A 27471-nucleotide genomic window follows, 5' to 3' on the forward strand; every position below is an offset into this window, starting at 1 on the left:
GAAGAATATATTAAGGATTAATTTAGGTAACTTTATTGTGCCATGTGGTTTTCTTTTCATAATTGACTGTTCTTTTTATATTGCTGACAAGTCTTCACCCAGGTATAAAAGATGTACTAGTTATTGTTTGGATTTTGTCTTGGTGACCAATAAATACTTGAAAGTTATTTATTTATTTAAGACTAAGTTAGTCATTGATTTGTTGAGTTTCTAACGTTTGTTGTTTCATTTATTTGGGACAATCACAGGAATTGTGAATCACATATTTTAGTTTATTAACTTTGGGCCAGAGTAAAACCATAATACGCAAATACGTCAAATCCTGTGTCATAGAGTGTTCCAGATAAAAACTACACCTGCCCGTGTATAAAATGTAAGCTACAGGAGTGGGCGGGGGGGAGGGGAGGGTGGTTACATAAGTACTAAAAGATTCCACCTGTTTGTATTCAAAGCACATTTTCATATGATAAACACAGGAAGTCTTTTTTATTAGTGAAGGAGCATACTGAGAGGTTTACATTAAGGAGATAAAGATGTCTGCTAATGGTTTCAGTAATAAATAATTATCTACATTCAATTAGTCCAATATGTAGGACAAAGAAATCTGGGAGAAATAAAAAATTATGCAATGTTTTATATGGTTTCCTGAGTAAATAATTGAGCTCAGATTTATAAGATTAGGTTTTTGTTCTGTTGTTTTCTGTTATTTTTGGAGGTTTATCTGGAGATCCAGAAAATATTAACCATTAGATGATTGTTCAGGCTGTACTCAAAGCAGGTAGATGCTTCCAGATTCATAATATTGTAGAAAAATATAACAGATGGAATAAAATGGCAAGCATTGCAATTATTAGAGAAAGGCAAATTACAAAATTGAATGACCTAACAAAAGAGAAAAGGGAACCCTAATACACTGCCGGTGGGAATTCAGACTGGTCCCGTCCCTATGGAAAACAAACATGGGATTCCCTAAAAATTTTTTTAAAATAGAGCTGCCATTTGACCCAAGGATCCGAATTGTAGGAATATATCCTAAGAATTCTGGAACATCTGTCGGAAAAAATATGTGTACCCTCATATTCATAGCAAAACTATTTACAAGAGCTAAGATCTGGAATCAGCACAAGTGCCTATCAGTAGATGAGTGGATAAAAAACTGTGGCAGATTTACACAATGGAATACCATGCAGTTTAAGATAGAAGGATCTTTTACTCTTTGAGACAGCATGGAAGGGCCTGGATAGTATAATGTAAGTGAAATAAGCCAGTCAGAAAAAGTTGCAAGTTCTTATTCAAAGCAGAGTACAAATGGGAAGGATGATTAGAATTAAAACAGATAGACATTATCCATTAACTGTACCTTTTCTCAGGAAACACATAGAGAATAATTTCATAAACACTACCTATTTAAAAGAATGAAAAATAGTAATAATGTAGGACTTAGGATATTTTGCTAATTGTTTAATGGACAATGTTTTATGATCTCCAATAATAATTTTTTTTCAGATATTATGCCAATATTCTGTGACACATTCTGTACCATTTCTGAACCCAGGAGACTAAAGTTCTGTACATGGAAATTGAAAAAGACCGGACTTCATTTTTGAAATTATAAATTGTTGCTTTTCTTTGTAAACTGCAGTAGATCATTTCCCTGTTCTTTCTTAGATGAAATTAGAAATCTTGCTCTTTTTCTTTAGGTAAAGTCTTGACTTTTTGTTCTTTCTACTCAGATGAAGATGACACATCTGAAGAAGACACATTTGACTCTTCTCTCTCATCTGTTCTTTTGCGTGTCCGAAAACAAAAAATTAAAACGCATAACAACATAATAAAAGGAATCAACCAAAGTAGAAGCAGGTACTTGTTTCCTTGCCCCATTTTCTTCCTTTTTTCCGGAGGGGGTGGCCCACTATCAATACTACCTCCATGGCCTTCTTTCAGGCAGAAGGGAGGGTCCCACTCCGGGTTGCAATGGCAGTGCTGTCTGTTGTTGCAGACTCCTTTCTGGTTGCAGGTCTTAGGTTCACAATCAGTTATCAGATGTGACATATTGACACACTTCCTTTGGATGCAGACACGTTCTGCCCCACACTCTGTCCCATCTTTCACATCACCAATGTCAGGTATGGTTATCCCAAAGTGGTAGTCGGTACCCCAGCAGGTGACACCATTGATGTGAGTCCAATGCACAGTAGAATGATCTCTCAGATGGGGAAGTTCTGTCACATTTTCACACTGAATCCTCCCACACAAGGTATCTAAGATGTCACATTGCATGTATCTAGCATTCATTAAACCACAGTTCCCAAAACGGTCACCTCGGGTGTTCATTTCTGTGTAGCAACTCTGATTTGCACTCTTGGCCTCTTTGCCAAAAATGTTCCTACACTGCTCTTCACGGTTATTGCATCTCTTTTCATAGCAGTAGCCTCCGCCCTTGCATGACACCCCATTCTTCACATACACATCCTCTGGACAATGGTAGGATGTCCCATTGCACCACTCTGGGAGATCACAGTCATTTTCCTCTTGCCTACAAACTTCGCCTGTTGGCAGGATCTGGCAGTCTTTGCAACAACCCCCCAGAGCACAAGCAGCCCCAGCGCTGAGAGTGCAGTTGGACTCACAGCACGGATCTTTCATACACAAATGTAAAGTGCCACAGTCACACTCTTCTCCTTCTTCAACCACACCGTTCCCACACTGTGCAAGTGTGAAGATGTTCCCTTTATTTGGTGAAAGGTACATACAATTTCGCCTTGCAATGGTGTTCATGAAGTTAGCATAACTGCAGTTGCTGAATCTAGTTGCATTTGATTTTTCTGAAAACATTATGCACTTTTTATGTCCACATGTACAAGTTTTGTTATCATCATGATTCATACCCAAATTATGACCAATCTCATGTATTACAGTATATATAAAACTATACACATTATCATTCATGAAACTATCAACTGCACAGTTTGAATTATAATCACATACTCCTCCATGAAAGGAAATGCCAAAGTCAGTACCATACCCTTTCTTTACAAAAAGATGTGCAACATCATGGGGAAAGCGCTTATTAAAGCTAGTTTTCTTCCATTTGCAAAATGCGTCCAGGAGAACACTTATTTTATCTATTGAAATGGGTTTTTTTTCTGTCCAGACCTCAATTCCCACTAAAACCACATCAACACCTACTGAAATAAAAAACTTATGTACTGCATTGACCACAAGTAATACTTCATACTGCACAGCTGTGGTGTTACTTTGGTGATGAAGATAGCGATTGTGGTCCACCACCACTGCCAGTTCAAGAATCCGGTTGTGGGTCCACCAGCCTTCATACCCACTCTGCATCAAAGTGAAGTTAGCACTTTCCTGAAATTTCAATTGTCTTCCTGTTTCTTCATCTGTTAATCCACATTTCATGGATTGCAATTGTGTCTCTTCACTCTTCATCCAATATAAGAGATGTTCAAATGTGGTAGAATGTGTCTTGGGCTCCATTTCATAAACAACGTCATTTGTCTGTAATATTCCCTGAAAACCACCCAAACAGGCACTGAGGGCAACCATGGATTCTGGGTCTCCCTCCACATAACCATGATAGTAGCAGTCATTCTGGATAAAAGGCTGGTCATCAAGGAGAGCGCCTCCGTATGAGTAGGTGAACACTCTGAAGTGTCTGGATAGAAAATGCCGTTTGACCTTCATGTGTATGATCTGTTTCTGACCTCCAAAATGCATTCTGTAAGAGAGCCAATCTTTATTCTTCATGCCAAATCCGATGCCTATTAACTTAATTGGAATCACCACTTCTGGGGGACCAGGGCGTTGGGAGTGCACAACTGGGCACCATCCATATGAGAACAGAATCACCCCCAGCCAGAGTGGCAGGAGAGCATTCCTCACACACACCAGGGCCTCACTCACAGCCATTATGGAGCCACCTACACAGACACTGGTCAGAGCAAAAAGCATGGGCAGGAAGCATTACTGTTCCCTCCGAGATCGGTGTTCAGCATAGACTTTGAATCTGTTCTCTGGCAGCCTCATATTAGAGGAACAAACTGAAAGAGAAAATAAAAAGAAGAATAGAGACAAAGTTGGAGGTTATGAGCAGCCCAAGGTGGAGGGGGAAGAAAAATATAAGTGTTACACTGGATTAGTGTTTCGCTTAAGACATGACTCAGAATACTGCATGCATTTACCTTTAATACATTTTAAGGGAGCCCCGCCCATGTTGCTGAGTGGTTGACTGTGGTCACTGGTTCTATTTCTGCTCAGGCAACATGCCTGGGATTTGGGGTCGATCCTCAGTACCGGGCCTGCAGGAGATAACCTATCCATGTTTCTCCGTCATAGAGGTATCTATATCACTCTCCCTCTTTCTTCTTCTATCTCTAAAAATTTATATAAGCATAGTAAATAGAAAGAAATAGTAAGGTAGTGTGAGATTTTGGGTGTACAAATAAATAATGATTGGGCATAAACTAACACCTTTTGAACCTAGATGAATGATACATAGGTTTTAATGATACTGTTGTTTAATTACATGAACATATGTCAACATTTTCACAATCAATATAGAAAACAAAGGGTCTTAATGGAAAGATGAACATATATCATGTTTATGAGGGAATCTCTATACCTTTTTACTTGATGTAAATATTAATATGTAGTTTTACTTTTAAATTTCTTTTTAGTTTTATTATTTTTTGAAAAAAATTTTTTTTTATTTTTCAATATAGTTGTCATACAATGCTATATAATAAAGAGGCAACATTTAAATTAACACTCACACCCTCAGAAATTGGCTACTTTCAGGCAGGCCGCCGGAGGGTGAGTGAGGAATGATCAAACGACTGAATAAGCAGGCTGTGTGGGCGACCAGGTGGGCAGGGAGGTGGTGAGAAACAACCAAATGACTGAACAGTAGGCTGTGCAGGGCAACCAGGCTGGCAAGGGTGACCTGGAAGGCAGGCAGGTGAGCGAGTAGGAGCCAGTGGTCCATAATTGTGAAATGGATGTCCAACTGTAGGTTTTGGCCTTATCCCTGGGGATCAGGCGTAAACCGATCGGGCCTAAACCAGCAGTCGGACATCCCGCGAGGGGTCATGGATTGGAGAGGGTGCAGGCTGGGATGAGGGGATCACCCCCCTGCACGAATTTCATGCACTGGGCCTCTAGTCTTATATAGTCCTGTATAATAAAAGAATAATATGCAAATTTACCCCTGCACTGGGAGTTTGACTGGAAGTTTGAAAAGGGGGCTTTGTAGGCAGGCCAACCACCCACGGCCCCTCCCCCTGAATGGCTTTGCCTGATTGTTTCTGATCAGGCCAGGTCAGATGGACCCTACCTGTGCACAAGTGTGTGCCGGGCGTCTAGTATTATATATTAATTTTAGGAGTACACCCAATTGATTAGACCTTATAAAACTTACTAAGTGATTATACTGATAAATCTCACTCCCATCTGATAAAATGCATTCATTGTTATTAGAATACTAGAGGCCCAGTGGACAATTTTGTGCATGGGTGCGGTCCCTTGGGGTGGCCCCAGTTCACACCTCCATCTTGACAGACCCAGCTCGTGAACCCGTTCTCATAGCCCCATTACCTCATCTGTCACCCCACCTTGGCCTGGAGACACCCCCTCACCTTCTCTAACATCCCACCTGCGGGGTGATCAGTCAGTGCTGGGCCCTCCACCTGGCTCCCTCAGTGCCTGGTAGCCGGGCAACGCCCCTGCCCCCCACCACTGCCAATGGTCAATGTCTATGGGGCGACTGGGTCCCTGCTCGCATCCATCTTGACCTGGTGCTATTCGCTCACCTGCTTCACCATCCCGCCATGGTCCTCCTTTTGTAGGGGCCCATCAGGGCCTGCAGCACCTCCACTGCCGCCTGCTGCCAGTGCCCTATTGCTGACCCCTGCCATGTCCATTCTACCCCCTGGTAGTCAGCGTATACATAGCAAGTGATGGAACTCCCTGTCGAATTCCCAGGCGAACTCTCAAAAGACCGCCCAAGGGGACAATTTGGATATTAGGCTTTTATTATATAGGATTATTGACTATATACCCCGTACTATAGTCTACATCTCCATGACAATTCTGTTATTACCAATTTGTACTTCTGTATTTCTTTACCTTTTTTATCAAACCATCCTATCCACCTCCCATCTGACAACCATCAAAATGTTCTCTATGAGTTTGTTTCACTTCTTCTTTTCTTTATTTAGTGTGTTTGCTTTTTTTTAAATTCAAATGTTGATAGGTATGTATTTATTGACATTTTATTGTTTAGATTTTAATACATTCTTCTTCTTCTTTTTATTCTTCTTCTTTTAACACTTAATGTAATACTGGTTTAGTGTTGGTGACTCTTATCATTTTATTTCCCTGGAAGGTGTTTATATGTCCTTCAACTCTAAATATTATCTTTGTTGGGCAGAGTAATCTTGGTTTAAGGCCCTTGCTTTTCAATACTCTAAATATTTCTTGCTAATTCTTTTGGCAGGCAAAGTTTCTATTGAGAAATCAGCTGAGGGTTTTATGGGAGCTTCCTTGTAGGTAAGTAACTGCTTTTCTATTGCTGCTTATAAAACTGTTATATCTTTAACATTTTGAATTTTAAATATGACGTGTCTTAGTGTGGGCTTCATTGGGTTCATCTTATTTGGAGATCTCTAGGATACCTGGAGTTGTATTCTATTTCCTTCACTCAGTTAGGGAAGTTTTATCTGCCATAAATGCATGTGGGGCCAGTCTGTGCAGTGTTTCTGCCCCTCCTACCAGTGTCAGTGGCTTCTTTATATCTTTAGTGTAGGACTTTTGTTAGGCTATATTTCATGTGGTTCAGAATGATTGTTGTTCCTTTGTTTAGTTGTATTTGTGATGAGGTTGTGGAGAGTGAGAGTACAGTAAAATCTTGATATAACTGTATATGAATAAACTGTGTTTTGTACTCACATCTGTAAACCTACTTTTCCCCACCTCAGTATATTAAAGGCAATAAGAAAAATCATATATGGAAGTATTTAAAAATAATACTCTTGAGGAATGTGACCAAATAATTTATTAATTAAGATTGAAAGGCAGTCCAATTCTACAAACAAGAAATTGAAGCCATGGATTCCCATCAAGTTCGCAGCATAGTTGAATACAGTACAGTAAACCTTTGATTTTGTAGTCCTCGATTTAAGGGACTTTGATTTAAACAGACAGAATTCCTGGTCCATATATCATATGTAAAAATGAATACCCTGTTAATTTTGAAATGCTTTAAACCAAGATTTGCTTATAATTTAATTAAAATGTTAAGGCTATGCTAATCATTGTAATTTTTATCAAATAGGCCATATGTTGGGGAAAAAACAAATTATTACTTGTCATTATTCCTTCATGTGTTCCTTTTTACATCAAATTCTGCCTAACTGCAAGAGTTAAATTATCATTTTGGCTTCACATTGTTGTCATGTAGGTTTACTGGAATGAAGAAGGAAAAAAGAGATTTTCATGAAAAAGTAAGAACATAGTAAGGAAGACTTTATAAAATACAGAAAAAAATGATTCTAGAGAAAAGGTGTCAAGTTACATTAAATGAAGATAAAACAAAAATCAAGCAGAAATCAGTATGTCATCCATAAGATGAAGGGATCTTAATTGGGCATTTTTCATTTTTATATTATTTACTAGGGGAAGAGTATTTTTAAGTGAAGTCAAAGGAGAATTCAATTTCCTGTTGTTGTTTTTTTCAATTTCTACAGAGGTTTTTGATGTTCTTACTTTAAGCACTCTCAGTACTTTATAATATGATGATGACTGCCAATATTCATGCTATAAATAAAAGCTAGCATGGATATGTAAATTACTGAATGCAATTTGACAAATTTCTGATGTGTAATTGGCCCCAACCACTCTGTCCAAATTTGTGTTCAAGACCATTAATTTATTTAAGTCTGCATTATTCATTTATGTTTCCCAGTAGTGTAGAGCAGTACCTGCACATTATGTGGTTTTATTAATGTTTTGTTCAGAGAACAAAGTAACAAATCAGTATTGTCAAAAGGCATCGTGCTTGTACACAAATTCTCATTTTCACAAATATGTGCTCATGTGTTCATATTATTGAGGCAAATATTTTTACATATTTATTTTTCAGATAAGATATATATATACATATATATATATACATACATATATACATATATATGTACATATATGTATATATAGCTTATCATATAAATATATATGAAGAATGAAATTGAGAATTATAATTCAAAGATTGTGGGGATGTAGATATTTGTGCCCCATGATTAAATTTTACCCCACCCCCTAAGCTTTTCTCCATCCTTTTGGAATTATAATTTTCTTTGCATTTCTGAAGGTATTTTGTTTTGTCTTCAGTACACTCATATTTCCAATTGCTACCCTTCTAGTTTGATTTTATTCTATTTTACATTGTGCTTAGAAAGTTCTACTTCTTAAGAATATAATAAAATATAAACACATTTAAGTAATATCCATCTTACCCCTGGTTCTTCTCCATTCTGGTAACACCATTGTCTATTGGTGATTGAACATTAGTGTACATGCTAATATATGCATAAGATAATTGGTAAGTTTTTATGTACCCACAGTTTTGTCATATTGATCAATCTCTGTACCTTAATTAGGACCTTCTTTTATACTATTATTCATAGCCTAAGTCACATTTTCCAAAATGTGAGTAACAATGCAAAGAGCACAATTTTGTACCTTTCAACCAAGTAAAAAATTCTAGACTAGGAAATAATAAATGTCATAGATACCCCTCAAGATGTGAATACTTTTGTATATATATATATATATATATATATATATATATATATATATATTCATACACAAATCCTACTATTTATTTCTTTACACAAGTTCTTGAGTGACTTACCAGCAGGAAAATTAATGGATCCATGTTCATTTTTAGCTACAGCTGTGTTAATTGATACATTGTCTTTTTATTTGAGACAACCCTTTTTGTCTCTGGATTGATTACATTCTAGATGTAGTTACCTAGCAGCAATCCTCTCCCAGTTCTACAGATCATGGCAACTGCTTAGAGTTCCTCCTCATTGTGACTCCAACATCTCCATCAAACTTTTTGAAATTACCAATATTGGCAGACCCATGTTCAGCAAGTTGTCTGAAGCCAAGGAAGCAGTTTAGTTATTCATTGTCCTTGAGAGTTTACCTGTGGGACAGACAGAGAGGTTGGTAATGTCTTCCAGCTGGATACCTGCCAGTGTCTTTTATTTTTCCTCCAGTTTGGTAAGTTCATTCCAAATCTGCATTTTTTCCCCTCATGGAATTTGTTACTTTCTCTCTGGCTTTCATCACAATTAGTTTCTAAAGAATCTAGTTAGAGCTGTGCTAATCACTATATTTTTGTTTTGTTTTTTATTTGGACTCTCCCAGTTAAAACAGGAGAGCCCAAACAATGCACATATGAGCTTTCCTAGAGCTTCTGGCTCAGGTGAACACCACTGGCTGTTACAATACACCAGTGGCTATTAAAGTAAACTCCACGTAAATGAGTGATTTCATAGAGACTTATTGCTTGACAATTACAGGATAGAATATCAAAATCAGCATCCACATGCCTTACTCTTTCTGAAGATAGTAGGGAAAAATTTATTCTAGGCGTCTCTTCTGTCTTCACATAGTTCCTTGCCCTGTGAAACATGGCAAAAAGAGAATCTTACAAGCAGCAAGAGAAAAACAGTTAGTTACCTACAAGGGAGTATCCATACGATTGTCAGCTGATTTCTCAACAGAAACCATGCAGGCCAGACGGGAGTGGCAAGAAATATTCAAAGTGATGAATAACAGGAACCTACAACCAAGACTACTCTACCCAGCAAAGTTATCATTCAGAATTGAAGGGCAGATAAAGACCTTCACAGATAAGAAAAAGGTAAAGGAGTTCATCACCACCAAACCAGTATCATATGAAATGCTTAAAGGTATTCATTAAAAAGAGGAATAATGAATGAAAACTTCCCCCACCTGATGAAAAGAAATAGACATACAAGTACAGGAAGCACACAGAACCCCAAACAAAAGGAATCCAAAGAGGACCACACCAAGACACATCATAAACATGCAAATTAACCCTCACGCACTCAGAAATTGGCTGCTTACAAGCAGGTTGACTGGGGGGTGAGTAAGGAATGATCAAACGACTGAATAAGCAGGCTGTGTGGGTGACCAGGTGGGCAGGGAGGTGGTGAGGGACAACCAAATGACTGAACAGTATGCTGTGTGGAGAAACTAGGCTGGCAAGGGTTACCTGGAAGGCAGGCAGGTGACCAAGTAGGAGCCAGTGGTCCACGATTGTGAGAGGGATGTCCGACTTCCAGATTTGGCCTTATCCCCGGGGATCAGGCGTAAAGTAATCGGGCCTAAACCAGCAGTCGGACATCCCCCGAGGGGTCACGGGTTGGAGAGGGTTCAGGCTGGGATGAGGGGATCAACCCCATGCATGAATTTCATGCACTGGGCCTCTAGTCCTATATAATTCTATATAATAAGAGAATAATATGCAAATTTTCACCTGGACTGGGAGTTTGACTGGGAGTTTGAAAAGGGGGCTGTGTGGGCAAGCCAACCACACATGGCCCCTCCCCCTGGCTGGCCCGGCCTGATTGGCCCTAATCAGACCAGGTCAGATGGACCCTACCTGTGCATGAGTGTGCACTGGACTTCTAGTATTGTATATTAGTTTTAGGAGTACACCCAATTGATTAGACCTTATAAAACTTACTAAGTGATTATACTGATATATCTCACACCCATCTGATAAAATGCATTCATTGTTATTAGAATACTAGAGGCCCAGTGGACAATTTTGTGCATGGGTGGGGTCCCTTAGGGTGGCGCCAGTTCACACCTCCAGCTTCACAGACCCAGCTCGTGAATCCAACCCCATAACCCTAACTGGCACCCCACCTTGGCCAGGAGACACCCCCCTCACCTGCTCCAACATCCCACCTGCGGGGTGATCAGTCAGTGCTGGGCCCTCCACCTGGCTCCCTCAGTGCCTGGTAGCCGGGCAGCAGCTCTGCCTCCAACCACTGCCAATGGTCAATGTCTGTGGGGCAATTGGGTCCCTGCTCGCATCCATCTTGACCTGGTGCTATTTGCTCACCTGCTTCACCATCCTGCCATGGTCCTGCTCTTGTAGGGGCCCATCAGGGCTGGAAATGTCTCCACTATTGCCGGCTGCCAGTGCCCCATTGCTGACACCTGCCATGTCCATGCCGCCCCCTGTTAGTCAGCGCATGTCATAGCAAGAGATGGAAATCCCAGTCAAATTTCCAGTCGAACTCTCTAATGACCACCCAAGGGGACAATTTACATATTAGGCTTTTATTATATAGAACTAGGGGCCCGGTGCATAAAATTCGTGCACTTGGGAGGGGTCCCTCAACCAAGCCTGCCCCGTCTCACAAACTGTGAGCCTTCAGGGAATGTCCTATGGATGGCTTAAGCCACCTCCCTATTGGGAGTGGACCTAAGCTGCAGTCTTGCCACCCTTTGCTTGGGGCAAGTGGGCTGATCAGGGGAAGGCACCAGACCTATCACCGCACTACTGCAGCCACTGCCAGTCACGGCAGCCACCAAGGTATTTTCATCAACATGGACTCCAGTCCCTTCACCATGAAAAAATGTCAACTTTCTTTAAGCATTTTCAAGATGTGTCTTTCATAGGATATGACATTTCTTTATTTTTCTTTTTATCCTCACCTAAGGATGTGTTTCCATTGGTACTTTACCCTTCCCTCTGATCCCAAGCTCAGCCCCTTCCCAAGTCAAAAGCCTCCGCCCCAGGCTTTAGGCTTGGGAAAGCCCCCCTCCCCTCAGAACCTCTGATCACAGGCTCGGCCCATTTGCAAGCCTAAAGCCTCTACCTGATGGCCATCTGGGAGTGACCTGGGTGCTGAGAAGGTTTCCTGGACCCAGGTATGTATGTAAATTAACCACCATCTTTGTTGGATTAATTTGCATACTCACTCTGATTGGCTGTGGGCGTAGCGAAGGTATGGTCAATTTACATGTTTCTTTATTATTAGGTAAGATTATTGACTATATAGCCCGTGCTATAGTCTACATCTCCAGGACTATTCTGTTACTACCAATTTATACTTCTGTATTCCGTCACCTTTTTTATTAATCCATCCTACCCACCTCCCATCTAACAACCATCAAAATGTTCTCTATGAGTTTGTTTCAGTCCTGATTTTTCTTTACTTAGTGTGTTTGCTTTTTCTTTTAATTCAAATGTTGATAGGTATGTATTTATTGAACTTTTATTATTCATATTTTTAATCCATTCTTCTTCTTTTTATTCTTCTCCTTTTAAAACTTCATGTAATACTAGTTTGGGATTGGTGACACCTATCTTTTTTTTCCCCTTGGAAGCTGTTTACATGTCCTTCAACTCTAAATAATAGCTTTGCGTGGCAGAGTAATCTTGGTTTCAGGTCCTTGCTTTTCAACACTCTAAATATTTCTTGCTAATTCTTTTGGCAGGCAAAGTTTCTATTGAGAAATCAGCTGAGGGTCTTATGGGAGCTTCCTTGTACGTAAGTAACTGCTTTTCTATTGCTGCTTTTAAAATTGTTATGTCTTTAACATTTGAATTTTAATTATGACGTGTCTTAGTGTGTGCTTCTTTGGTTTCATCTTATTTGGAGCTCTCTAGGCTACCTGGATTTGTATTCTATTCCCTCCACTCATTGAAGTTTTATCTGCAAAACATGCATGTGTGGCCAGCCTGAGCAGGGTCTCTGCCCCTCCTACCAGTGTCAGTGGCTTCTTTATATCTTTAGTGTAGGACTTTTTTTAGGCTATATTTCATGTGGTTCAGAATGATTGCTGTTCCTTTGTTTAGTTGTATTTCTGATCTGGTTGTGGAGAATGAGAGTACAGTTAAATCTCAATATAACTGTATATGAATAAACTGTGTTTTGCACTCACATCTGTAAACCTACTTTTCCTCACCTCAGTATATTGAAGGCAATAAGAAAAAACATACATGGAAATATTTAAAAATAATACTCTTGAGGAATATGACCAAATAATTTATTCTTTAAGATTGAAAGGCAGTCCAATTCTACAAACAAGAAATTAAAGCCATGGATTCTCATCAAGATGGCAGCATAGGTGAATGCAGTATAGTAAACCTTTGATTTTGTAGTCCTCGATTTAAGGGACTTTGATTTAAACAGACAGAATTCCTGGTCCATATATCATATGTGAAAATGAATACCCTGTTAATTTTGAAATGCTTTAAACCAAGATTTGCTTATAATTTAATTAATATGTTAAGGCTTTGTTAATAATTGTAAGTTTTATCAAATAGGCCATATGTTGGGGGAAAAGAAATTATTACTTTTCATTATTCTGTCCTGTGTTTCGTTTTAAATCAAATTTTGCCTAACTGCAAGGGTTAAATTATAATATGAGGAAGCAAAAAGCATCCAATCAGAAGAGCAAAATGAAAAAAAAATTCAGAAAATATGAAGATAGTGTAAGGAGCCTTTGGGACAACTTCAAGCATACCAACATTCTCACCATGGAGTGTCAAAATGAGAAGAAATTGAAAACCTATTTAAAGAAATATGAAATGAGAATATTTCCCCCACCAGTGAAAGAAATAGACACACAAGTCCAGGAAGCACAGAGAGTCCAAAATAAGATGAACCCAAAGAAACTCCCTAAATGACATATCATAATTAAAGTGCAAAAGTTTAAAGACAAAGAGAGAATCCTAAAAGCAGCAGCAGAAAAGCAGTTTGTTACCTATAAGGGAGTTCCCATATGACTGTCAGCTGATTTCTCCAAAGAAACTTTGCAGGTCAAAAAGGAATGGCAAAAAATATTCAAAGTGATGAAAAGCAAGGACCCACAACCAAAATTACTCTACCCAGAAAAGCTATCATTTAGAATTTAAGGTCAGATAAAGACCTTCACAGACAAGAAAACGCTAAAGGAGTACATCACCACCAAACCAGTATTACAAGAAATGTTAAGGGATCTTTTTTAATAAGTATAATGATAAAAAATATGAACAATAAATGGCAATATGTACATATCTATCAATCATTAAATCTAAAAACCAAAATAAACAAACAAGGAATCTAATGAACAAAATAAACTGATGAATAAAATGGAACCAGAGGCATAGAAACATGGAACAGACTGATGAATCTCAGAGGAGAGTGGGGAGGGTGAGCAGGAAGAGATTAAGCAAATAACTTATATGCATTACTCAGGGACACAGACAATAGGATGGTGAAGGCCTGGGGCAGCATGGGATCTAGGTGGAGGAGGGAAATGGGGGGAGGGATGGGGAGGAATATCTGTAATACTGTCAACAATAAAGATATAAAAAAAAGATTCCTTTTTATTTAACATTTGCCATTTTAATTATGATGTGTCTTGCTGTGGGTCTTTTGGGTTCATCTTTATTGTGACTTTATGTGTTTCCTTGACTTGTGTGACTTTTTTCTTTACCAGGTCAGGGAAGTTTTCTGTCATTATTTTTTCAAAAAGGTTCTCTATTCCTTGCTCAGATTCTCCTCCTTCTGGCACCATCATTAAGTGGATGTTATTTTTTTTCATGTTGTCTCAAAGCTCCCTTAAACTCTCCTCTGGCTTCTTAACTTTTTTCCCTCAATATTGCCCTGAATGGGTGTTTTTTCCGCACCTTGTCCTCTAATTCATTGATTTGCTTCTCAGCTTCTTCAGTCTGTTATTGAATCCCTTCAGGTTATTCTTTATTTCAGTTATGCCATTCTTCATTTCCACTAGATTCTTATTTATTGTTACAATCTCTTTTTTCATGTTAGTGTACTTCTTATTAAGTTTCTTATAATTTTCATTAAGTTGCTTGTAGTTATCATTAAGTTGTTTGAGCACCCTTATACCCATTACTTTGAATTCTTTATCTGATATATTGCTTGTCCCCATTTTATTTAATTCTTTTTCTGGTGATTCCTCCTTTTCTTTCATTTGGTGGTTGTTTCTTTGTCTCCCTATTTTAATAGTCTGGTAGTCTGGGGCACTGTGTGAGGCACAGGCAGGGTCACAGGGGCAGGTTCATGTGTCCAGAAGGGACAGGTTGCACCAAGTCCAGCTGTGGGTCTGATCTTGTGGCACCAGGTTATGTGGGTCAAGTTATGGCAGGTCCAATTACTCTGGGTCAGGCATAGTGTGTCACAGTGACAAGTCTGTGTGTTTGGTGGCATTGGGTCACAGTGGTAAGGCCAGGCACACCACTTCAAGGAGGTGGGGCCAGTTGTTTAGAGGCACCGGGTTGGGTGCATTGAATTGGGGCAGCAGGTCCCTGTGTTCTGGCAAGCTACGTGTTAAAGTGATTGAGTGGGCCTGGTGCTCTACTTGTGTAGGGAATGTGGTGGTCTAGGAACTTCTGCACTGCTGGGAGGGTAATGGGACAGGTTACTGGTGAGGGTGGCAGGCCAGACCAGCTGCTGCCCCACTGGCCAGGGTTGCAGGCCAGGCTGGGTGCTGCTCCACGTGTATAGGCAGCAGGCCAGGATGGGTGCTGCTCTGCTGGTAGAGTGGGGGCAATATGGAGCGGGCACTGCTCACTTGGTCTTTATTGCCATTTTATTGTTCATATTTTTTTTCTTCTTTAACATTTCATGTAACACTGGTTTGGTGGTAATGAACTCTTTTAACTTTTTCTTTTCCTGGAAGCTTTTATATATCCTTCAAATCTAAATGAGCTCGCTGGGTAGTACTCTTTGATGTATGCCCTTGCTTTTTATAACTCTAAATATTTCTTGCCAATCCATTTGTCACGCAAAGTTTTTGTTGACAAATCTTCTGACAGTCTTATGGGAGCTCCCTTGTAGGTAACTAACTGCTTTTCTTTTGCTTCTTTTAAGATTTTCTGTCTTTAACCTCTTGCTATTTAATTATGTAGTGGGCTTCTTTGGGTTCATCTTGTTTGGGACTCTCTGCACTTCCTGGAAATGTATTATATTCCATTCAAGAGGTTAGGGAAGTTTTATCTGCCACATATGCACGTGGGAGCAGCCTATTTGACCAGCCTGCCTCTCCTACCAGTTTCAGTGACTTCTTCTTCATATCTTTAATTGAAGGACTTCTGTTAAGCTAGATTTTATGTGGTTTGGAATGATTGTTGTTCTTTTGTTTAGTTGTATTTATGATGTGGATGTGGGAAAATGAGAGTACAGTTAAACCTTGATATACCTACATGAGAATAAACTCTGTGTTTTGCACTTACAACTGTAAACCTATTTTTGACCATGCCTGTATATTAAAGACAATAAGAAAAAAATATATAATGGAAGTATATTAAAAATTTTTTCTTGAGGAATGTGACCTAATGATTTATTATATATATATATATATATATATATATATATATATATATATATATAAAAGCCTAAGCCTCTGTTGCAACCAAAACAACCGAACAGATGACCAAACAGGCTGCGTGGGGTGACCAGGCCAGCAGGGTGGTTAGTGAGGGACGACCACACGACTGAGCAGCAGGATGCTCGGGTGACCAGGCCGATAGGGGTGTTAGTGAGGGACGACCAAATAACTGAGCAGCAGGCTGCATGGGGCAACCAGTCCAGCAGGGTGGTCAGTGAGGGACGACCACACAACTGAGCAGCAGGCTGTGTGGGGTGACCAGGCCAGCAGGGGGTAGTGAAGAACGACCACATGACTGATGAGCAGGCTGTGTGGGGTGACCAGGATGGCAGGGTTTTCAGTGAGGGATGACCACATGACTGAGCAGCAGGCTGTGTGGGGCAACCAGGCTGGCAGGGCATTAGTGAGGGACAACCACATGACTGGGCAGCAGGTTGCATGGGACAACCATGGCAGCAGGGGGTTAGTGAAGGATGACCCAACAACTGAGCAGCAGGCTGCGTGGGGTGACCAGGCTGGCAGGAAGGTTAGTGAGGGTTGACCAAACCACTGAACAGCAGGTTGTGTGGGGCGACCATGCTGGCGGGGGGGCAGTGAGAGGCGACCAAATGACTGAACAGCAGGCTGTGTGGGGTGACCAGGCCGGCAGGGGGGGGGGCAGTGAGGGGAAACTAAGCTGGCGGGGGGGGGCAGTTAGGGGTGATCAGGCCAGCAGGCAGAGGTGGTTAGGGATGATCAGGCTGGCAGGGGGGGCAGGTAGGGGCAATCAGGCAGGCAGGCAGGTGAGTGGTTAGGAGCCAGCAGTCCAGGATTTTGAGAGGGATGTCCAACTGCCGGTTTAGGCCTGATCCCCAGGATCTGGCTTACACCGGCAGTTGGACATCTTCCGAGGGGTCCCGGATTGGAGAGGGTGCAGGCTGGGCTGAGGGGACCCATCCTCCTCCCATGCATAAATTTCATACATGGAGTCTCTAGTTTAAAATAGAAAGGAAAGCCAATTGTATAAATAAACAATAAATCCAAGGCTTCCCATCAAGATGGCAGAGTAGATAAATGTGGTACAGTAAACCCCCGATTTTGCAGATCTTGATTTAATAGATTTCAGATTTAATAGACAAAAATTTCTGGTCCATATGTCATATGTGAACATTAATACCCTGTTAATTTTAAATGCTTTAAACCAAAATTTGCTTATAATTAACAGGTTAAGGTTTGTTACTAATTCACTGTTATTTTTAACAATTTTAGTGAATAGGCCATATATTGGGAAAAAAACACTATAATAATTTTGTCAATAGAAATGAATATTACATATCTACAACTATAGTCTACATGTTTAAATCCAGGAGTCACTGGTAGTAAACAGTGGTTGGTGAATGATTAGCACATGATTACACTATATTATATGGGGTAATTGGTTCTATTAACATGTGGCTGACTTTCTGTAGGAGTTTTAATACACGCCAGCTGATGTTCCAACATGCACTAAGCCATATCCCAGCTGTGTGCATTTGTTAACTTATGGTGACTGATGAATGCATGCATTTATTAGACCTATTCAGTATAAATTTTCAATTGAAATAATACATAAAGAAAACATTTCTGTTAAATTAAACTTTTCATACATAATTTTAATTACACAAATGTGTCTATATAAGTAAAAAGAAGTAATCTAATAAAATTGTCAAATTTTTAACATGCACATTCAGAATATGTACTTTATTATGTAGTGGAATTTTGGCCTTAGCAGATACCTCCTCAGCCAAATTAGTCATTTATATAAAGGTTTTACTGTATACTAATTATTATCATTGCTTTATTTATTATTAGTATTAATGTATTTTTGCCTACTTTGGTCTATGTCCATAACTCCTTCTTGCCCTAACTCCTTCCTGTGTTCTGCTTTACATCTAATTGAGCCAAACTGCAAGGGTCAAAGTATCAATTGGCCTTTAAATTTCTAACATGTAGGTTCAGTAGAATTAAATGGTAAAAAAGAGTTTTCCATGAAAAAGTGTGAACATAGAAAGGAAGACATCCTACCTAACAAAAGAGTAATATGCAAATTAACCATCACTCCATTACACCGACAAGCCAGACCCACCAACAACGCCTATCAGCCAATCAGAGAGAGTATGAAAATAAACCCAACTAAGATGGCTACAGGCACAAAGAGCAGGAGGGAGGCTTGGGTTTCCCAGGCAATGGAGGAAGCCAAGCTTTCTGACTGCCCTTGCCAGCCTAAGCCTCCACTCAAGGCTACAAAGTTTCAATTATAGAAGGTAAACAAATCCAAACAGAAAAGGAGGCAGCCACTGAGCTAGCAGGAGGCTTGGCTCTACTCCAGGCTACAAAGTTTCAATTGTAGAAGGTACTGTATCTTCTGTCGTATAAGATGACTTTTTAACCCAGCAAAATCTTCTCAAAAGTCAGGGGTCTTATACACCGGAAAATACGGTACCAGTATCCCCTGCAAGTCCCTGTCCCAGTGCTGGAGCTAATAGTGAGTACCGTATTTTCCAGCGTATAAGACCGGAGAAGATTTTCCTGGGTTAAAAATTCATCTTATATGCCAGAAAATACGGTAAATAAATTCCAGATACCAGGGCCTCTGCTTGGGTTGCCAGGGGGTGTGGCTGGCCTGCAAACCACCACAGGCCCCTTTCTCAGGCTGACCCATGCCCCAAGAGAACCCCCACCCTGATCCGGGACACCCTTCAGGGCAAACCAGCTGGCCCCCATATGTGTACCAGGCCTCTATCCTCTGTAATAAAATAATAATATGCAAATTAACCATCACTCGGCTACACCAGCCATGCCCACAAGCCACACCCACCATCCAAGCCATGCCCACCAGCCAATCAGGGTGAGTATGCAAATTTACCCCAGCCAAGATGGCTACTAGAAGGGAGGCTTGGGTTTCCCTGGCAACAGAAGAAGCAAGCTTTCCACACACTCTGGCGGGCCCAGGCCTCCACTCAAGGATACAAAGTTTCAATTATATAAGGTAAACAAATCCAAACAGAAATGGTGACAGCCATGGATCGAGCAGGAGGCTTGGCTCCCCTCCAGGCTACAAAGATTCAATTGTAGAAGGTAAATAAATTCCAGATATCAGGGCCTCTGCTTGGGTCACCAGGGGCGTGGCTGGCCTGCAAACCACCATAGGCCCCTGGCCCAGGCCATTCTGCACCCCAAGGGAACCCCACCCTGATCTGGGACACCCTTCAGGGCAAACCACCTGGCCCCCACCCATGCACCAGGCCTCTATCCTCCTATCTAATAAAAGAGTAATATGCAGATTTACCATCAATTGAATACACAATATAGCTGCCCCCATGTGGTCAAAGATCCTGCCCCCATGTGGACACAAGATGGCCACCACAAGGTGACCAGCAGGGGAGGGCAGTTGGGAGGGACCAGGCCTGCAAGGGAGGGCAGTTGGAGTCAATCAACCCTGCAGGGGATGGCAGTTAGGGGTGACCAGGCCGGCAGAGGAGGGAAGTTGGGGGCAAACAGGCTGGCATGGGAGCAGTTAGACATCAATCAGGCTGGCCTGGGAGTGGTTAGGGGGTGATCAGGCTGGCAGGCAGAAGCGGTTAGGGGCAATCAGGAAGGCAGGCAGGCGAGCAGTTGGGCGCCAGTAGTCCTGGATTTTGAGACTAGTTCTATGAACAATTAAACACTAAAATTATAAAAATAAGGAAAAGTAGTAATATTCTAGGAATTAAGATATTTTGCCAATTGTTTAATGACCAATGTTTTATGATCCCAAATAATAAAAATTCTCAGGCATTATGTCAATGGTCTGTGACTCATGCTGTAATTTCTACAGCCAGGAGACTAAAATTTACTACATGGGAAATTGGGCTTCATTTTAAAAATTATAAATTATTTCTTGTCTTTCTAAAATGCAGTATGACATTTCTCTGTTCTTCCTTAGATGATATTGGAACATCATGCTCTTCTTCCTTAGGTAAAGTCTTGACATTTTGCTCTTCTTACTCATGTGAAGGTGCCACATTCCATTCTTCACTCTTATTTGTTCTTCTGCGTGTCAGAAAACCCAAAATTAATAAGCATAATAAAAGAATAAAACGAATCAACCAAAGTAGTCTCAGGTAATTGATTTTTTGCCTCACTGTTCTCCCAGGGGGTGGCCCACTATAAATACTACCTCCACGGCCTCTTTTCAGGCAGAAGGGAGGGCTCCACTCACAGTTGCAATGGCAGTGCTATCTGTTGTTGCAGACTCCTTTCAGATTGCAGTCTTAGGCACACAATCATTTACCAGAAGTTTCCTGTGGACACACTTCCTTTGGATGCAGACATGTTCTCCCCTACATTCTCTCCCATCTTTCACATCACCAATGTCAGGTATGGTCATCCCAAAGTGGTAGTCGGTACCCCAGCAGGTGACGCCATTGAAGTGAGTGCAATGCACAGTAAAATGATCTCTATGAAGGGGAAGTTCTGTCACGTTATCACACTGAATCCTACCACACAAGGTATCTGAGATGTAAATTTTATGAATCTAGCGTTCATTAGACCACAGTTCCCAAAACGGTCACCTCGAGTGTTCATTTCTGTGTAGCAACTCTGATTTGCACTCTTGGCCTCTTTGCCAAAAATGTTCCTCCACTGCTCTTCACGGTTATTGCATCTCTTTTCATAGCAGTAGCCACCGCCCTTGCATGTCACCCCATTCTGCACATACACATCCTCTGGACAATGGTAGGATGTCCCATTGCACCACTCTGGGAGATCACAGTCATTTTCCTCTTGGCTACAAACTTCGCCTGTTGGCAGGATCTGGCAGTCTTACACCGGAAAACCCCCGAAAGCACAAGCAGCCCCAGGTTTGAGAATGCAATTAGACTCACAGCAGGGATCACCTATACACAAATGTAAAGCACCACAGTCACACTCTTCTCCTTCTCCAACCACACCGTTCCCACACTGTGCAAGTATGAAGATGTTCCCTGTATTAGATGAAATGTACATACAGTTTTGACTTGCAGTGGTGTTGATGAAGCTAGCATAGCTGCAGTTGCTGAATCTAGTTGTACCTGATATACCTGGAAACATTACGCAGGTTTTATGTCCACATGTACAAGTTGGTCCATCATGTACCATACCAAAATTATGACCAATCTCATGGATCATAGTGTATGCAACAGTATACAAATTATTGTACATTAAACTTTCCACTCCACAATTATAACTGAAGTTACATACTGTTCCAATAAAAGCTATGCCAATAGTAATACCATAGCTACGTTTTACAAAAAGATGTGCAATATCATGGGGAATGCGGCTGTTTAAGCTAGTTTGCTTCCATATGCAAAATTCTTCCAGGAGGTCTACTATGTTATCTATTTTAATTGGATTTTTTTCAGTCCAGACCTCAATTCCCATTAAAACCACATCAACATCCAGTGAACTCAAAAAGTTATCTAATTCATTGACAACAAGTAATACTTCATACTGCACAGCTGTGGTGTTCCTTTGGTGATGAAGATAGCGATTGTGGTCCACCACCATTGCCAGTTTAAGAAGCCGCCTGTGGGTCCACCAGCCTTCATACCCACTCTGCATCAAAGTGAAATTAACATTCTCTTGAAACTTCAATTGTCGTGCTATTTCTTCATCTGTTAATCCACATCTCATGGGTGGCATCTGTGTCTCCTCACTGTCCACTTTATATATGAAATGTTCAAATGTGGTAGAAAGTGTCTTGGGCTCTATTTCATAAACAGTGTCATTTGTCTGTAATATTCCTTGCAAACACCCCAAACAGGTACTGAGGGCAACTAGAGATTCTGGGTCCCCCTCCACATAACCATAATAGTTACAGTCATTCTTTACAAAAGGCTGGTCCTTAAAGAGAGTGCCTTGTCCTGAGTAGGTAAACACTTGGAAGTGTCTGGATAGGAAATGCTTGTTGACCTTCATGTGTATGACCTGATTCTGGCCCCCAAATTGCATTTTGTAAGAGAGCCAATCTTTAGTCTTTATGCCAAGGCCAGTGCCTGTTACCCTTAAGGGAATCACCACTTCCGGAGGACCATGGTATTGGGAGTGCACAACCAAGAACCATCCATATGGGAACAAAATTATCCCCAGCCAGAGTTGTAGGATAGTGTTCTTCACACACACCAGGGCCTCACTCACAGCAATTATGGTGCCACCATACATAGCCAATGGTGAGAGTACAATAAGATGGGCAGGAAGCATCACTGTTGCCTCTGAGCTGAGTATTCAGCATTGACTTTGAATCTGTTCTCTGGCAGGCTCATACCATCAGAATACACACTAAAAGAGAAAATAAAAAGAAGAGTAGAGACTGTGTTGGCGGTTATGAGCAGGCCAAGGTGGAGGAGTAAGAAAAAGAGAGGAGTTAAGATGGATTAGTGTTTGGCTCAAGAAATAATTCAGACTACTGCACCCATTCACACTTTAGGAACTTTAAGACAGCATAGCCCATGTGGCTGAGTTGGCTGACTATTGTCCCATGCTCCAAGAGGTCATGGGTTTGATTTTCAGTCAGGGAATATATCCAGGTTGTGGTTGTGTTCCCAGTAGAGGGTATGCTGGAGGCAGCCAATAAACGTTTCACTTTCATTGATGTTTCTATCTCTCCCTCTTCCTTCCTATCTCTCTTAAAATAAATAAAAACATATTAAAAAAAAGAAATTGTAAGGCAGTGTAAGATTGTGTGTGTACAAAAAAATGGTGATTGGTCATAGACAGACACCTTTTGAATCTGTTTGAAATACACTTAGTGATTAATCATACTGCTGTTTAACTACATAAACATTTGTGAAAATGTTCACAATCTTACCTAATAATAGACAAACATGTAAATTGACCATACCTCCACTATACCCACAGCCAATCAGGAGTGAGAATGCAAATTAACCCAACAAAATGGCAGGTTAATTTGCATATGCAAGTGTGGAGCTGCCAGGAAGGGCGGGATGCTGCTATGAGGAGGAGTGGGGTGGCGGAGGGAGCTACAGGAGCTGTGCTCCACCCGGGAGCGAGGACTTGCAGGCTCTCGGGCAGCTGGGAGCAAAGTCAGGGGAAGGAAGGCCCATTCTTGCACGAATATCATGCAACAGGCCTCTAGTAAATATATAAAACAAAAGGTCTTTATGGAAAGGTGAACATATATCCTGTTTGAGATGGAGTCTCTATTTGTATCTATTGACTTGACATAAATATTAATATATATTTTTTCTTTTCAATTTTATTTTATTTTTATTCTTTTTAGAAACCATTTCTCATTTTTCAATTAGATTTGTCATACAATATTACATATTAGTTTCCGAATTGCCCCCAATGCTTAGACCTTATATAAATTATTGAGTGATTATCCTGATAAATCTTATACCCATCTAAAAGATACATACATAATTAGATTATTATTGATTGTAGTCCCTATGCTATACTTTACATCTCCATGACTATTCTGTTGCTACCAATTTGTACTTCTTAATTTCTTCAACCTTTTTACCAAACTCCCCAACACTCCTCTCATCTGATAATCATCTAAATGTTCTCTGTATCTATGAATTTTTTCTGTTCTACGTGGTCCTTTATTTTGAATTTTTTTAGGGGAGGTGGATTCAATGTTGATAGATGAGTATGTATAGATATTTTATTGTTCATATTTTTAATCTCTCCTCCTCCTCCTCCTTCTCCTCCTCCTTCTTCCTCCACTTCTCTTCTTCTGTTTCTTCTTCAAGACCCTTTAACATTTCAGTAATACTGCTTTGGTGATCATGAAGTCTTTTAACTTTTTCTTTTCCTGGAAGCTGTTTATATGTGCTTGAATTCTCATGATATCTTTACTTGGCAGAACATCCCTCTCACTATCCAGGACTGGTGGCTCCCAACTGCTTGCCATCTTGCCTTCCTGATTGCCCCTAACCACTTCTGCCTCCCAGCCTGGTCACCCCCTAACCACTCCTGATTGAGTCCTAACTGCACGCCTGATTGAGCCCTAACTGCACGCCTGATTGAGGCCTAACTTCTCCCCTGCCAGCCTGATTGCCCCTAAGTGCCCTCCTCTGCAAGCCTGGTCACCCCCAACTTCCCTCCTTTGCTGGCCTGGTCCCTCCCAATTGCCCTCCCCTGCTGGCCTGATTGCCCACAATTGTCCTCCCTTGCAGACCTCATCCCTCCCAACTGCCCTCCCCTGCTGGCCATCTTGTGGTGGTCATCTTGTATCCGCATGGGGGCAGCCATCTTTGACCACATAGGGGCAGCCATCTTGTGTTGGAGTGAATGTCAATTTGCATATTACTATTTTATTAGATAGGCTAATATTCCATTGTGTAGATGTACCACAGCTTTTTAATCCATTCATCTGCTGATGGGCACTTAGGCTGATTCCAAATCTTAGCTATTGTGAATTGTGACGATATGAACATAGGTATGCATATATCCTTTCTGATTCGTGTTTCTAGTTTCTTGGGATATATTCTTAGAAGTGGGATCACTGGGTCAAATGGGAGTTCCATTTTTAGTTTTTTGAGGAAACTCCATACTGTTCTCCACAGTGGCTGCAGCAGTCTGCATTCCCACCAACATTGCACGAGGGTTCCTTTTTCTCTACATCCTCCCAGCACTTGTTTGTTGATTTGTTGATACTAGCCATTCTGACAGGTGTGAGATGGTACCTCATTGTCATTTTGATTTGCATCTGTCAGATGATTAGTGACTTTGAGCATGTTTTCATATTGCTCTTGGCCTTCCTTATGTCCTCTTTCAAAAAGTATCTATTTAGGTCCATTGCCCACTCTTTGATTGGGTTGTTTATCTTCGTTTTGTTAAGTTGTATGAGTTCCCTGTAAATGTTGGAGATTATCGGTGATAACATTGGCATATATGTTTGCCCATGCAGTGGGCTGGCTTGTTGTTTTGTTGATGGTTTCTTTTGCTGTGAAAAAGCTTTTTATTTTGATGTAGTCCCATTTGTTTATTTTCTCTTTAGTTTCCATTGCCCTATCAGCTGTATTGGCAAAGATATTGCTTTGGCATATGTCTGAGATTTTGCTGCCTGTCGTTTCCTCTAATATTTTTATGGTTTCTCATCTTTTGCTTAGTTATATTTCTGATGTGATTGTGAAGAATGAGAGTACAGTAAAATCTCGATATAACTGTGTAATATTAAACTCTTAGTTTTGTACTCATATCTATAAACCTACTTTTGCCCACCTCGGTATATTAAAGACAATAAGAAAAATAATATATGGAAGTATTTTTAATTTTCTTTTCTTGAGGAATGTGACCAAAATAATTTATTATTTAAGATTGAAAGGAAGTCCAATTGTACAAATAAGGAATTGAAGCCAAAGATTCCCATCAAGAAGGCAGTATCGGTCAATGCAGTATAGTAAACCCTCGATTGGCTGACCTCGATTTAATGGACTTTGAATTTAATGGACCGAATTTCTCGTCCATACGTTGTATGTGAAAATTAATACCATGTTAATTTTAAACTGCTTCAAACCAAGATTTGCTTATAATTAAATCAACAGGTTAAGGTTTTGTTATTAATTCAGTTATTTTTTAACAAATTTTATTGAATAGGCCATATGTTGGGATAAAACACTCTGATAATTCCACCAAAGAGATGAATATTACATGTCTACTACTCGAGTCTACATATTTATATCCAAGTCTCACTGGCAGTATACAGTTTTTGGTGTAGGATTAGCATATGATCACACTGTATTGCACGCGGTAATTAGTTCTATTGCCATGTGGTTGACTTTCTGCAGTAGTTTCAACACATGCCAGCCCATATTTTAACACCCCAGCTGTGTGCATTTGTTAACTCATGATGATTGGTGAATGCACACATTTATTAGACTTATTCAGTATAAATTTACAATTACATGATACATATAGGAAACTGTTCTGTGAAATTAGACTTTTCATGCATACTTAATTTTAATTACAATAATGTGTCTACATAAGTAAAAAGAGATAAACTAACAAAATTCTCAATTTTTTAACACATTAAAAATACCTACTTTATTGTATAATGGGATTTTGGCTTTAACAGATATCTTCTCAGCTGAATTAGTCAGTTAAATCAAGGCTTTACTATATCATTAGTTATTAATCATTGCTTTATTAGTAGTAGTATTAAAGGTACATTAATGTACCTTTGCCCACCCCTGTCTATGTTCATGCAACAAATAATTACTTATCCTAACTCCTTCCTGTGTCCTTTTTACATCTAATTCTGCCAAACTGCAGGGGTCAAAGTATCCATTGGGTTTCATGATCTGATGATTACTGTGGATATTCATGCTATCCATAAAAGCTAGCATGGATATATAAATTACTGAATGTAATTTGACAAATTCCTAATGTGTACCTTTGCCCCAACCACTCTGTCCAAATTTGTGTTTAAGACCATTAATTTATTTAGGTTTGCATTATTTATTTAGGCTTACCAAATGTTTAGGGCAGTGTCTAAAAATTATGTGGTTTTATTCATATTTTGTTCATGAAAATAAGTAACAAATCAGTATTGTCAAAAGGCATCATGCTTGTACCAGATTTCTCATTTTTTCAAAAACTTGCTAATATTATTGAGGCAAATATTTTTATACACTGAGTGGCCATATTATTATGATCTCTGAATGCATAATAATCTCGACACTCAGTGTATAACCTATATAATAAAAGGCTAATATGCAAATTGTCCCCTAGACCAGGAGTTCGACCAGCAGGCAGGCTGGCTAACTGCCCATGTCCCCTTCCCCTGGCCAGGCTGGCCAGACTCCACCCATGCACAAATTCATGCACGGGGCCTCTAATATATATACTTAGTGTCCAGATTATGCATTCAGAGATCATAATAATCTGGCCACTCAGTGTATATAAGATATCTTTTCATATAAGATATACATATACATATATTAAGATATACATATACATATATGTTAAAATATGGGCTGGCATGTGTTGAAACTACTGCAG

At 40.1% G+C, this 27471-nt stretch overlaps 2 protein-coding genes and 1 pseudogene across 2 annotated transcripts in view; all 3 read right to left on the minus strand.

Annotated features, from left to right (window-relative positions):
- Positions 1–1725: 1725 nt before the first annotated feature.
- LOC129149228 (disintegrin and metalloproteinase domain-containing protein 20-like) lies at positions 1726–3936 on the minus strand. Its single transcript, XM_054716729.1, has one exon. The coding sequence runs from the start codon at positions 3928–3930 to the stop codon at positions 1726–1728; it is 2205 nt and encodes a 734-aa protein (XP_054572704.1). The 5' UTR covers positions 3931–3936.
- Positions 3937–20468: 16532 nt separating this feature from the next.
- LOC103304645 (disintegrin and metalloproteinase domain-containing protein 25-like) lies at positions 20469–22704 on the minus strand (annotated as a pseudogene).
- LOC129149229 (disintegrin and metalloproteinase domain-containing protein 24-like) overlaps positions 22704–27471 on the minus strand; it is a 28635-nt gene continuing 23867 nt past the window's right edge. The window contains exon 2 of the mRNA XM_054716730.1: positions 22704–22782. Within this exon, the coding sequence (XP_054572705.1) occupies positions 22704–22782 (79 nt within the window). The remainder of the gene's footprint in view (positions 22783–27471) is intronic.

The sequence above is a fragment of the Eptesicus fuscus genome, chromosome 6, assembly GCF_027574615.1.
Source record: "Eptesicus fuscus isolate TK198812 chromosome 6, DD_ASM_mEF_20220401, whole genome shotgun sequence".
In the NCBI taxonomy this organism is placed as follows: Eukaryota; Metazoa; Chordata; class Mammalia; order Chiroptera; family Vespertilionidae; genus Eptesicus; species Eptesicus fuscus.

Coding starts and splice junctions, on each gene's coding strand:
- LOC129149228 (XM_054716729.1), bottom strand. CDS start 3,930: ATGGCTGTGAGTGAGGCCCTGGTGTGTGTGAGGAATGCTCTCCTGCCA.